Here is a 14,722-nt window from a genome sequence, read left to right as displayed (position 1 = left end):
TCTTATACTTTGGTTAATTAGCGCTATGATATGGAAGATAAAAGATCTTTTTTTAAAAAATTCGGCAGCAGTACTACGATCAGAAGTCTAGGTAGGGAAATGATATATAATGTCAGAGCTTGCTTTAAGAAAGAAAGAGCAAATGATGGTCTATTATTATCAATTGTACCAATTGCAAAAATAGTGAAGAGGATGTGTGATGCTTTGCAGAGGCAAACATTCAGTAATAAACAAATGTTTTTTTTTTTTTTTTTTAAACGATTTAGGATCTACTACTGAGAAGTTTGAATAATCGCGGTTGGCAACATACTTTGCGCATGCGTAGTATCAACCATTTCCTCTCATTTTCATCTCACTCGCTCGGAAAGTAACGGTTTCAAAGTGCAAAGTTAGCTTGCGCCGTGTCTACACATAGAAAAGTCCAGATTAAAAAAAAAAAAAAAAAAAAAAAAAAAAAAAAAAAAAAAAAAAAGCGCTACCAAATCGATTACATTCTTGTCAAGTAACGTTTCAGGAACAATGTACGAGACGTGACGACACTACCAGGAGCAGACAACGATTCAGATCTCACTCTCTTAGTGGCGGAAGTGTTAAATGGTTTAAATCAATGAAGAAAAAGGGGAAGAAATCGAAAATAGAACTTTGAGCGACTAAGAAGTATGGACAGTGACGTGAAAGAAGAGACTGAAGAAAAATTCCATGCAGTGGGCGATATGGTAGACAACGTAGAAAATAATTGGGGAAAAGTTGTACAGATTCTACTTGACACACTTCACAATAACATCGGCAGGATGGAAAGAGCACCGAGAAAACCATGGATAATTGAATTGGATTGAGAAGACCGAGAAAACCATGGATTGAAGCGATTCTTAAGAAGATGGAGGGACACAGAAGGACGAAAACCACGGACATCAAAGAATATAAACGTTGAATAATGAGCTGAGAAGATAAAGGGTAAAGCCAAATAAGAGTACACGGAATAGATATGTAAAGAAATAATGGAACTCCAATGATGTGAGAGATACGATCTGATGAATCAGAAAGCACAAGAATTAGGAAGGAAAGCTAACAAAAGTATACGCACGTTTGGAATCCAAGATCAACAAGGTCATGTAGTCACTGACCATCAAAGAATCCTTAGGTTTCGGAGCAATACATAAAAGGTCTGTATGATCAAAACTGCCCCAAAGATATTGTAATCGAAGCAGAGAAAGAGGTGGATGATGATGAAGAAGAAGGACCTAGTATATTGAAGTGTGAAATAGATACAAGCCATCAACCACTTGCGAAGGAGAAAGGCCACTGGAGACAACAACATCCCAACAGATTTGTTCGAGGGATTAGGAGACAATGTAATGAAAGTACTGACTTCATCTTATTAACAAGTTCTACCTGAGTGGAGAATGGCCAAAAGATTTTTCTGATGTTACAATTACTGCACTACACAAGAAAAAGTAAGCAAAGAAGAGCAGCGATCACAGAACAATCACCCTTAATTTCTACACTGAAAAGATTATTGCGCACATACCGAACAGGCAGCTGGAAAGTAAGACGGAAGAAATGCTGGAAGACCAATTTGGATTCCGGAAAGGAAAAGGCACCAGAAATGCTACTGGGTTGATGAAAATATCAGAATGAATTCTTGACGTAAACGAAGAGTTATGTTTGTGTTTCATAGACTGGCAAAAGCTTTCGAGCGGGTCAATTGGACCAAATTTCTGAAAATACTTAAAGAAATCGGGGTCAACTGGAGAGACCGATGACTCAATCGCATTTTGTACATAGGACAAAGAGTGAAGCTGTGCTTGAATGAAGGCTTGTATTTGTGTCGATTGGATGGGGAGTCAGACAAGGATGTAAAAATGAAATGAAATCTTAAGTTTTACGTTCCATGGTTATGCCGGCTAGGCTAATGGAGACGGTGATGATGAGAAATGAATGAAATGGCGAAATGTAGAAAGTGGAAGGAAACGGGAGAACCCCACGCACACGGTGTTTGTCCACCACAAAGACCACTTGGCGCGTGCTGGGATCAAACCAAAGACCCCATGCACCAGAGGAGAATGTTCTACCACTGTGTCACCGCGGCCCTAAACAAAGATGTAGTATATCGCCCCAATTACTCAACATGTACAGTGAATGTGTAATGAAGGAAGTATTAATGAGAATTGGAAACTTCACGATTGAAGGGCAGATCATTAATAAGATTCAGGTTGCAGATGGGACGGTTATTATAGCTAGAACCAAAGAACTACAGGAGATGATTGACAAAACAGTTAACACTGGAAAACTATATAGAATAGAAATCAACATTGAAAAATTGAAAATCATGAGGATATCCAGTGGAATCCCGCCCTTACGGGTCAGAGTAGAACAAAGAGAACTTGGGAGAGGTCGATAATCGCAAGTATTTGGGAAGTATTTTGACGAAAGACGCTTACTGCACCAAGAAGATCAGATCAAGAATTGTCATAGCCAAAGAAGCATTCACCAAGAAAAGACCACTGGTAACTATAGTGCTGCCAAAATGTCTTGAGCCGTGGCAAAAATGCGAACTAAAGCTCACACCCTCAACACACCCATGCGTTGAGCCAATAAGGGTTCAGCTGTTGCTAAGCGAGAGAGTCTTAGCGAAAGAGAGTGGAATTCCTTCAACCAATAGAAGCGCTCGGAAGGGAAGACTAGGTATCAAGTCAATGTGGCATATCTTTAACAGTCTTAATATTAGATGTCTAACAGACATACCAGAAGTCTTGAGTGTCTGATGAAGCCAATATGTTGAGTTAGTTGGCGAAACGGTCACACGGTTATTATTTTAAAATAAGCGTTGCTTTGTTCAGTGATTTGCTTTTCTAGTTCGGACTTAGTTTTTTGTACAGAAAAGATTTGTATCATAGTGTTTTGTAATAAAAGGTGGTGAAGGATCTGTGTACGTTACACTACCTAAGAAAATATTACACTATTTAATCATGATGGCATTACCTACAACGACAGTTTTATATGTTTCAGCAAGTAGTCTTCACGTTCGAACAACTATTCAAAGAAAGTTAAAGGATCTTTTTTATAATCTGATAAACAAAATAATCAATGACTATCTGTTAAACGATTCCTGGTAGGATCTTTGCAGTAGAAAATGCGTGTATATAACCTGCTGTGGATTCAAATGAGACACTATTTTCAACTCGTATTACTCATGACATACACATCCGAATAGACTGCTGTTTGCACTGTTCCACATATTACGCCCTTTGTTATGCGATTAGAGGCAGTATCAGCTGAGGAGATAGTCAGCGGGAAACATGGAGCCGTCGAAAGCGCAAGTCAATCGGACTCGTGTTCAAGATTTCATGGTGAAAAATGGGGGACTCTCTGACACTGAAGTCGTGAAGCACTTTTAAAAAGAAGGCTTGAGTTTGGCGACGAAAGAAAAATCAAAGAGAAGATTTTGTCACTGATGGACGCTACTGATAAATTTACCATTTCAAGTGCGGCACGTGCATTAAAAGTGAGTCGTGATGTTATGATAAAGTGGCTACTGGAACTGGGAATCAAAAGTAAGACAAAAAAAGGATGTTCCAATGCAGATGAGAAACAAAAAGCCATTCTGAACAAAGTTGCCAGGGACGAGCTTCGTGCCTCTAATGATGATAGGGACATAATAATGGATAATAATAAAACGTATATTGATATGAATAGGTATGATTCTAGTGGATACATGTCGTACTTTGAATCTGGTCATATTCCTGTCCCTGAATCCGTTAAATTTAAGTTCAAAACTAAATTTCAAGAGAAACTACTCATCTGGATGTCAGTAAGCAGAAAAGGTCTTTTCGGAAATATTACAAGCAATCAATGGGAGTAGTTAATCAAAATGGATGTATTCGAAAGAGACTTACCCCATTTATTAAAGAAAACTATCCGAATGGTGATTGTATCTTTTGGCCTGATTTAACTTCTCACTATTCAATAGGGATTCACCAGCTGCTGGACCGGGAGGAGTTGCAGTTTTTGCGCAAAGAGCGCAATTCGTAAATGTGGCAAAAATCTATCCCATTGAGAAAGAATTCTGGGCTCATTTGAAAGCAAAAATATTCCAGCCACCATATAAACAAACAAAAAACATATTTGGAAAAACGAGCCCGAAAAATAATACGCCAATTCCGTGCAAACTACTTCCAACAGCTGATGGAGAACGTGGTTCCAAAAGTCTGAGCGGCTGCTGATCAGAATGTTCTTTCTGTCATTAACTGGTTTCATATGAATGTAAAATGTCTATTGTGTCATCAGTACAAAAACTGTGATTTTTCATGTGTAAGTAAACAAAATACGGCAATTCAAAAATGTGTCTCATTTGAATCAACAGCAGTTATAATTCCTGCATACTAATTAAGCCAGAGTGGATATAGAAGCTTCATAGTTAATGTATTTTGTCAACTTTACTTTCATTTCACAGTTATGCACCTCGTATGCCACAAGCTGGAGAAACTTTACGAGGAAACAGATTTCGAATAGGATTTGGTGGAAAAGGTGCTGACCAGTGCATAGCAATTGCTAAATTGGGAGTACCAACTGGAATAGTCGCACGGGCAAGTATGCTGCTATTAAAATATTAGTATGTGTAAAAAGAACTTTCAGCTTCGATCATTGTTTCAATCATTAATATTATATATTATTTATATAAAGATAGCATCAAAATTTCAGCAAAAGAAACATTGGGACACGCGGAAATACGTAGGAACAAACCACGATTCGACCATGAATGCATTAATCTAGCAGAGAAGAGAAAACAGGCAAAATTACGTTGATTACAAAATCCGAATGAAATAACTACACAAAATTTCGTGACACCAGGCGGGAAACTTCCAAAACTTTTAGACCAAAGAAATGCAACTTATTGAAAGCTAAAATTAAGGAACTTGAAGAAAATAGTAAAAATAAAAACATTCGGGACATGTATAAGGGAATCAACTAATGTAAGAAAGGCTATCAATCTCGTGCTTATATATTAAAAAAAGCTGACGGAACAGTTCTCACTGATACAGATAGCATCTTAAATAGACGGAAAGATTTCTTTGACGATTTGCTTAACACGCAGCCAAAAACTAATGTGCGTGGGGAAAGGAAAAAACACACCAGAAATCCGTATATTCCAGAACCTAACCGAATACAAGTAGAAATCCCTATAAACAAATTAAAGAAACACAAATCTCCGGGTGTAAACGAAATTCCGGTTGAGTTAATTTTAGCTGGAGGCGAAAAATTGTGGAACAAGATACACAAACTCACTCTCCTTATCTGGAACAAGGAAGAATTGCCACAAGAGTGGAAAGAATAATCAATCATTGTTTCAATTCACAAGAACAGCGACAAAACTGATTGTTATAGTTATCGAGGCATTTCTCTTCTGTCAACATCCTATAAAATCCTTTCAAACATTCTATTAGCAAGATTGACCCCATACGCAGATGAAATTATTGGAGACTATTAGTGCGGATTTAGACGAAATCGATCAACTATCGACCAAATATTTACCATTCGACAAATATTCGAAAAGAAATGGAAATACAATACCCCGGTACATCAACTATTTATTGATTTTACAAAGGCTGACGACTCGGTTAGGAGAAAAACATTGTACAACATTATTACAGAATTTGCTACCCTTATTCGACTATATTGTCATTCAAATATCACTTTTCTGTGTGCCCATCTTCAACATGAACAATGACATTTGTCTTCGAACGCTTTGCCAGGAGTGTTAAATTCGATGAAGAATGTCGATGTTCTTGCCTTCCGTAAGTAGGAGTAAGACCAATATTTTCTAAAAAGGCTTCGTCACCGATGTGTTGTTTTGCCCGGATCAGCTGTCCATAAAAAAATTTGCACTTTGCGCACTACATCATAGTATTATAGTAGAAAACAAAAATCAGTTTAGTATTAAAATGAAGTTACATCAAATAAATTATCCACCACAGGTTGACACTGACAATGAATACGAATATCAGTTTACATCACTGGTCAATCAGTTTACATCATACATTTCATTTGTAGTCAATCGCATGGATTTGACATTTCAAACAGATCGCGCAGCACCAGAGCGGCCGGCCGCGAAACTATCCTGTCGGGATACTCCGAACCGTGTCGGCCTATACTTATGCATTGCGGAAGACGGTGTTTCAATATGTTTCAATACATCATCGCTTGCTTCTTTTTTTCCGAATTGAAATGTCGATTATGGGAAAATATTGGTCAAACTATAGGGAATATTTAAAGATATTCGGCGACAAAATAAGCCGGGAAAAAAAAGAAAGAAAGAAACAAAGCTTCACGGGCTGTGAACAAGGTGGCTTTTATTCTGGAAACAACTTATGTTTGCATACATCGTCGCTAGCCGATTGTTTGTTTTTTTTGCCCACAATTATCGCCGAATATTGTAAAATATTCCCTGAAGTTTAGCCACTATGTTCCAACAATCGCTAATAAAATCCTTTGAAAAATTAAAATAATAATAATAATAATAATAACAATAATAAAATAAAATAAAAAAATGCTAGCGATAAGATATTGAAACTGTCTTCCACAATGAATAAACAGAGGTCGACTGGGTTCGGAGTTCCGTTCACGTTAGTTCCCCACGCTCAAGCGTTTCGGAGAGAAATGACATTGTTCAATTTGATGACCACATTGGAAAAGTAACATTTAATGGCAATACAGTTGAATAAGGCTGGCAAATACATTTTATCCGCCTATCGACCAGTCGTGCCGAACAGGAGGCAATTTTCAAGTTGTAAGACGCTATTACCATTCACCCCCATCCCTAATAAGTGTCCTTCTCTTCCTAAATACGTACATTTTGACCTCACCACTGTACTGGGCATCCCCCCGATACCAAAATGAGATGTGTATCTAAAAAAAATAGTTACTTCAAACGTCTGGCAAAATCTGTACAGTGTTAAACTTTACTTTAACGCTCGTAATTCAAACACGCTTGCGATTGAGGATTTCTTCGTTTGCGTAATAGTTTTGAATGTAAAAAAGACGCATACTACCGATATAAAGTCACCGCGACTTTTCCTAGTAAGTAATTTTTTGTTGATACTAAGTCTCTCTGCTACTTAAGCCTTTCTCCTTCTTCTTATATTATTCTTATTTTGTAATATAGAATTGTATATTTAGAAACTCATTGAATAAATTTTCGTAGCGAGATATCATCCCGCGAGGTTTTCGACCGGTGAGACATTGGATGGTAAAGTTCTGATCATACAAAATTCTAGTTAGGCAAGATTTTGGTCACGCAAGATACTGTCCATATGCTGATAAGCCTTCTTCTATGCGACTTTAATTTCTTTTTAATTAGACCCTCATTTATCAGTAAGTTTTAATACTTTAGCAGTTCCTCAAGGTTCTCTATCTCAGAAGACAATTTTCTTGTTTCAATCATTCTCTTATCATCTTCATAAATATGTCTGGATTGTCTGAGATGTTCTTCATATCTTCTATGTGAAGCTGACTTTTCTGTGAAATATATTTCCCTGATTCTTGGCATATTTTGAAGAATTTTTCCTGACTTTCAAGGTCAGTGTAAATCCTGCTTATACGTAGTTATACCTCTCAGCATAAGAAGGTCCAAAATAAGGTGCCTTACTAATTTTTCCAAATGTTTCACAAATTTTTCTCTGAAGGTCAGAGATATTGTAAGCAATCCACGGTTTCATGAATTTACTCGAGTGTACAATGCAGTTTAACCAGTATTTATTTGTCCATAACATTTTTCATTTTCTGTGAGAAACTCAGAAGCTAAAATTATCTGAAATCATTAATTGTATTTGTTTTTTTTTCGCAACTTTATATTTCGGTGTTCAATGTTTAATATTTTACGCAGATAATATAGGGAAAAGACGCTAAACCGGTAGTTAATGGTTCTCCACTGCAGGAGAAAATTGAATTGTTTCCTGCGTTGTTCGCTGGCTATGAGATCGCTGTCGAGCTTTTAAAACAATTGCAGTAGTCCAGTCATTTATCTTCAAACCGCTTGGAGGGTTAGTAGAATCATCACGGCAAGGAGAGGAATTCATCGCAGTCTTGAATAATGACCAATCCCCCTACGCCAGTGATCCCCTAAGTTACACTGCCTACCACTCATAAAGTAAATATCAGTGTATTTAAATGTTCGAAGTGTGAGAATACCAGCGAAAGAGCATAATAATAGTGATAAAATTTTAAGTATTTTTAATCATCCATAATCTTAATATTGCACTTAATGCATGCAAGTGTTCATGTTATATTTTCATATATAGTTTTCTGGATATATACAATAAATATTCAGTATCCAGGTAACGTATCTGAATTTCTTTTATATGGCTATTGACATTTCATGCACCCCTTACGTTGCTGCATGTACGACATTTACCAGTTCAGAGTGAAGAGAATCTTAGCCTCTTCATATTTAAGATTTACATCTAGTTTTTTCCTATATATACATTTTACGAGTATTGAAAATTTCCAATATTCCGACCACTCGACGTATTCTTCGATTTTTCTCTCTCTCTTTTTAACACACTAGGTTCTAAAACAGAGATTACTTTGACCGAGCTATATAATAATTAGTGTTCTTCCAGGCCACATCGCAATTTTAAGGTTACCAGGAGTAACTGAGTTCGATGTTTATTCAGCATTCTTTTTCCAAGAACTGGGAAGTAATAAACGATTACAATATTTCAGAAATATAACGAACAAAAACTATGCGCCATTTGAAGTCCTCCAAGTGAACTTCAGCTCTAAGAATAAAGTAATTCGATTTTCATCTTAGCGAATCCATTACATCATCAAAATATATTCAGTATGATCAACATGCATCCTGTAATGATTCAAACAGGAGAAGTAATGGATTTGCTGATTCCGGGTGAATGTGAAGGAATGAGAGAATAGAGGATTCACAAAGTTCATTGAAAAAGTGAATAGTACATCAACTAGTAATGATTCGTTCCCAGTGAGAGTTCACGTGGTTCGGATTGCTTATAAGTTGTAGGTCCACGTCTCAAATAGTTTCGATGCTGAACGTGACGCTAAACCCCAAAACAATCAATCGAGAGTTAATGATGGAAATGAGTCCACACTCACGGAATCCATATGGAAAGATAAGAGTACGAACGTTCACAAATTCAACAAGATGGTACATGCGAGAACCTAGTAGTGCCCCGCTTCGGTGCGACAGAACTATTTACGCGGCATTTAGGTACTGAAGCGTGAACAAGCGAACACAAATTGGGAGTCATTACTACCGTCGACTATCGCAATATTAACGGACGATTGCGTTTGAACGGGACTGTATACTCGGCCTACGAAAAGGTAGCTTGCACCGCAAAATTGGTGCACGTACATTGAATGCCACCACAATAGTTATGCACAATAGTGCACGCAGAACTTCATCAACAGGGGGATTCGAGCATGCAATCAATCAGGACAAGCGTGATTTATATATAAAGGTTAATTTTTCCATATCGTTTTGCTCAAGGGGGAGTTTAAATTTCGAACCCCTCTTCAGTACACTACTAGTTATGTGAGTGTAAAAGCAAACGACAAAAGAAAATTATACGCAGCGATCGTCAGGTAGTGGGCTGTATAATGTAACCACACCAAGGGATGATATACATCTTGTTCGTATGGCTGTAACTGACAGTACAGTCATCCATTGGGTTAGATCGACGCTAGAGAATAAAAACCGGCATCTGATGCATATGAAATGCTTCAAGTTGCCTATGAGAAACTGCTCTGCTTTACAGCACAGCTCGGAGATGGTTTGATATATAAAATGGGAGTCAATCAACTTCAAAGGAAGGTGTATCTGCGGATCCAATAACTGCTCAGTGAACATCCAACAAGTCTGCTGTAATGTGAGAGAAAATAATCCATTGAATTTAAGAATATTAGCGCATGTTCGTCATTAGGCACAATTCACAATTCAGTAATTATAAAACCTATCAGACGTGTTTCCGCTTGCTCGATCCACAGTCCGCTCAGTCCGGTCAATGGACGTTCGTGTGCTTATTTTTGGAACTGAAATAAATTTTGCACGAAGGAGGAGGGTTTTCTTTCAAAAGTGATAAATGCAGGTGAAATGTAACTTCATCTGTTTGACCACGAGAGTAAACGATAGAACTTTGTGGAAAATCCTTTCATCATGAACACAAAAAGGTAAAAAGTGGAGGTTTTTGCAAGGAAGTTTATGGTTATCATTTTCTTTGAAATTCAAGAATGGTGTATCAACATGTGGTGCTTGTATACACAAGTGTAACGTGACAATACTAAACTGAAAATCTTAAGACCATATTAGTCGGAAATGGCTGTATCTCCATGCAGTAGCATGGACGCTACATCACGATAACGTTTGCCCGTATGTTGCAAATGTGCCTGTAATTTCTCGAAAATAATTCTAAACTATGTTCCTCACCCTCCACATAGTACAGATTGGTCTTGTGTGACCTCCCCCCCCCCCTATTTCTCACTTGGAAGAAATACCTTCGTGATGGAAGTCTTTCGTGAAGTGATCGCGAGGCGGTACTGAAGGAGATATACAAAAATGGTTTCCAGCATGCCTTTGAAATGCAGTCACAAGTACATTGCATCGAATATAAGTAAAGAGTAAAATTAATGGTAACCTATTAACTGAACAAATTACGTCAACACACACACACACACACACACATATATATATATATATATATATATATATATATATATATATATATATATATATATATATATATTTCCCTTAAGAATCAGCACCTAACCCCTGTCGCATCACTAATTTGTTTTCTCACGTTAAGTTATAGTGAATAGTAGCATTTTTCCACTTTATTGTTGATACCACTCCACAGGATTAGGAAGAAATTCTTGTTAGTCAAGATATGCAAACGTTTTTCAATTTGCTGTCCAGCATGACTACAAAATGTTTATATTGGAGTCTGGAGTGATCATGGGTTTCGTTAAGATGGGCAAGGGTACTGATAATGGGCTATATACATATCGAAAAAAAACAAAAAGACTGAATTATGAAACCTACGAAAACAAATTAATTCAGAGACTGAAATTAACAAACTCAATTAACATGCAACTTAGATATCATTTAAAAGAAATTTACAACCACCCACAGAAATTCAATTGAAAAGCAAGGAACTACTGCTGTATATCGCTAGATCATCAAGAATAGTCTGTTGGTCTGACGTTATACTGTATATTTAGTTTCTACTTTATAGGTGAAATATATATATAATTCTACTGTTATTATTATTTAAATGACTGAACTCTTTCTTTTTCAGATAGGTGACGATTATTATGGTCAGCAATATTTACAGATCTTCAAAGACCACGGAATTGACACTCAATTTGTTCACACAACCAATGGAATATGTACCGGAACAGCTACAATAATTGTAACAGAAGACGGTGAGCTAATAATTAATCCTGAATATAATAACTCTTACATAAAGAAAATACATATGCGGATATAGCTTTAAATAAAACTGTTCTAATAATAATGCCCATACTTTAGCATCGTTCGTACTGAAATTCTGATATTGAATTACCTGACTTTCTCTGAATTTCCATGACTAAGTAAATTTTCCCTGACCCGCGACACCATGAATACTATCATTTTTGAGAACATAAAAAAAAAAAAAAAAATAAATAAAAATAAAAAATAATAAAAAAAATCGCCCTACACCGTTCCCGTAGCCATCAAAGCTCGCCTTTTTATTTTTCAGATATAACATAGGTTTACTTCCTTGTAAATACCTATTATGGGTCAAACATCCTGTATTTGTAATACGGTGAAGCACTACAGTTCCTAACAATAATCATACACTAATGGTATCTTTAATATCTCAACATTCAGGATTAGGATTAGGAATTAGATTTCTGGGGTTTCGGCATCTATGCCCATGTTAGTCCGTCACGTATGAGGGGTGATGTCCCTCGGCAAAAACACTACCCAGGTAACTGGAGAGGAAGAAAGGAAGCGACCTGTGACCATTAGGTTAGGTACCATCCCGGCATTTACCTAGTGTGAATAAGGAAAACGTCACTCAACATGGCTCGCCTAAAAAGCTTTTATATTTTTTCGACAGTGTGTCCTTACCGGGTATAGAGCCTGGACCGCTCGCACCGAATATCTCAACATTTAGAAGATACTCATATAAACAAACAAGTAAACAAATATCATTTGGCCTATCTCTTTGATTATTTACAACCGACAAATTTCTTTCTTTCTTCTGCAGCATATGAATTTTTCATTTAATTTATTTTCCTTTGAAAGGTAAGGTTTTAACAATTTTCGGCACTTCTTTATTTCTAAGGATAACTTTCTTTTTCTAGCCATTTTGTTCTTCTCTTCTTTTGGATTCTGCCTTGATTCTTTCAATCTTTCTATCTTTTGTGAGAAGTTGTACGGTTTATTAACATTGCTTGAATAACAGGGGCTTTCTGAATAGTCATGAAATTCGACTGCATTTTTCACTTACTTCTGAATAGTACACTACGTTCATGTACATTTTCTACATTTTTATTTTTAGAAAATACCCTCACCACTACAACGATTTCATGTAATAATCAGCCACAACTTTGTACAAGGTTTATTTCCTATTATAGTGGAAGAATAAAATCGTCAAGTCTTGCAGATGGACACATATTTTTCTAAAATATTTTGAAGTTCAATTCTAAAATGGTATGAGCTTCATTTAAATGCACTTACCATTCCATATTCAACCTTCATTATGAAGACTGATTATTGCAACAACAAAGTCAAACAAACACAAGCAAACAAAAAAAATCTGACTTCTCTGTAAAATAAATCAGTTTTCCCTGACTTTCGGTATATTTCGAGGTATTTCTCTGATTTTTCAGGTCAGTGTAAATCCTGCTTAGTCATTATTTGTAGTTCAGATATTTAAAATACGTTATCAGTTAGTGTGCTGATACCTTTCTTCTAATAATTTGTTCTTTTATTTCTTGTATTGTCCTCTTATAAGATAATTAACTTGTTTCAATTTGTATTTATATTATGAATACAATATTACGCTATGATACAATACAATATTATTATTATTATTACGCTATGATAGGGAAAGAAAATACAAGTTAAATGTGGACTTACAAACATAAACTGGCAACTTTTTTTTATTATTATTATTCTACAGCATAAAATATAAGTAACGGAACGGAATTAAAGGAGGAATTAAATATAATCTTTCTTACTTGGATATTGGATTCGCTAAAGTAGTGGATGGATATTTATATAAGAAAACATGTAAGCCATTCTTGGAGCGGTAGTTTAACAATATATTGTCGTTCTATTTGCTAACATCAGTGTAAAGGCACTACATTTAAAGATTTTTTGTTCTTCAAAACACAGAACAGATTATTGAAATCTTTATTTATAGAAGCTACAGGATGCATATTTAATTTAGAAATAAAACTATTTTTACTATGCATCCTGGACATGAAAACCACAACGAACTGTTTCAAGACTTCTTTAGCCCTTTATCAATGTGCCTTCTTCAACTACGCTACCAACTAGAACATGGTTACGGGTTCTGTAAACCGTTAAAAAACTGCTTCAACAGGAAACTGTTTAAAGAAAAAAAAATAAGTTCACACTACACTTTCTGAGCACGTTGGTTACAGGTGTAGAAATTGCATCATATGAAAAGCCATTATAAGGCAGTAAGGTGTTTCATATCAGCTGAGATGACGTTAATGGTTTAATGTTTAAAAAAAAAAAAAGTACTGTCACTAATTACACAGATAATGGGAAAAAATGTTGTAGCAATTTATAATTACATAACTTTAAACTTAAATTATTTTTATTTTTTTGATATTCAGAATTAACGTCTCACAACTTTAAGACAACGGTTTTCCATGTGATACAGTTTCTACTTCTGGTGTTATTACTTGATTCAGAAAGTTCGGACTGAACATACTTAATTTTCCTTTGCACATGTTCTCTACTGAAGCATGTGATTTTACGCATGTACAAAACCTATATCCACATTTTAGTGAGTGGAGTAGTGAAAGAAGATACATTGCAGAAGAGTCCAGAGATGCCCTGAAGCAGTACGTTGTAATTTTCATATCAAGGATGAAAGATAAGAATATTTCACATATAAATATGGCATAATCCAAATCATTTAAAGTAGGGACCTTGATAGTATAAGATGTTACTGATTAACAGACGCTAAAATTCCGAACAAAGTAAGAAATATGTATTTTTTGTTTTGTCCAAAAACATTTCTGGCTCGAGATACAGGCGCCAAAGAAGGCGCTTTAGGTGCCATTTTCGGCAAAATAATGAAATGGTCTATCTCTGGGACGATTCAAGATATTTAATTGCTGTTTGTTTTATTTGAAAGATAATAATTTACTGGTTCAAAGAATATCCCCCATTTGGAAATGTGTGTCCAAGTTATCATTCTGTAAGCTTCTGTTTTTTTTTATAAAATAATTCAAAAATACCAATCCATTTTATTTATTTATTTATTTATTTATTCTGCTGAGAAGAAATCGAGTCAGAACAAAATACAAATGAAAAAAATATGTTTGGAATTCAAGCACAACTAATTTAGTTCGAGTTCGATCAAACTGGCTGTAATGGAATTCAATTGTAATCTGGGACAAAAAGCAATGCGACTACCTTCCTTTGCTTTTGTAGTACATATGCGCGTATTGT

At 35.8% G+C, this 14,722-nt stretch overlaps 2 protein-coding genes across 4 annotated transcripts in view; one reads left to right on the top strand and one right to left on the bottom strand.

Moving 5' to 3' along the window:
- Window positions 1–14,722, bottom strand: part of LOC145695100 (cyclin-dependent kinase 2-interacting protein-like) — a 113,006-nt gene that overhangs the window by 74,114 nt on the left and 24,170 nt on the right. The gene's annotated exons all lie outside the window — the stretch shown is intronic.
- LOC145695098 (ribokinase-like) overlaps window positions 1–14,722 on the top strand; it is a 34,662-nt gene that overhangs the window by 8,936 nt on the left and 11,004 nt on the right. The window contains exons 2-3 of the mRNA XM_081771996.1: window positions 4,454–4,586; window positions 11,319–11,445. Of these exons, the coding sequence (XP_081628122.1) occupies window positions 4,454–4,586; window positions 11,319–11,445 (260 nt within the window). The remainder of the gene's footprint in view (window positions 1–4,453; window positions 4,587–11,318; window positions 11,446–14,722) is intronic.

Source organism: Thermobia domestica, chromosome 9, assembly GCF_964235325.1.
Source record: "Thermobia domestica chromosome 9, izTheDome1.hap1.1, whole genome shotgun sequence".
NCBI classification, from domain to species: Eukaryota; Metazoa; Arthropoda; class Insecta; order Zygentoma; family Lepismatidae; genus Thermobia; species Thermobia domestica.
Note: the sequence above shows the minus strand (reverse complement) of the source record. Positions and strands in the feature narration are given on the sequence as shown.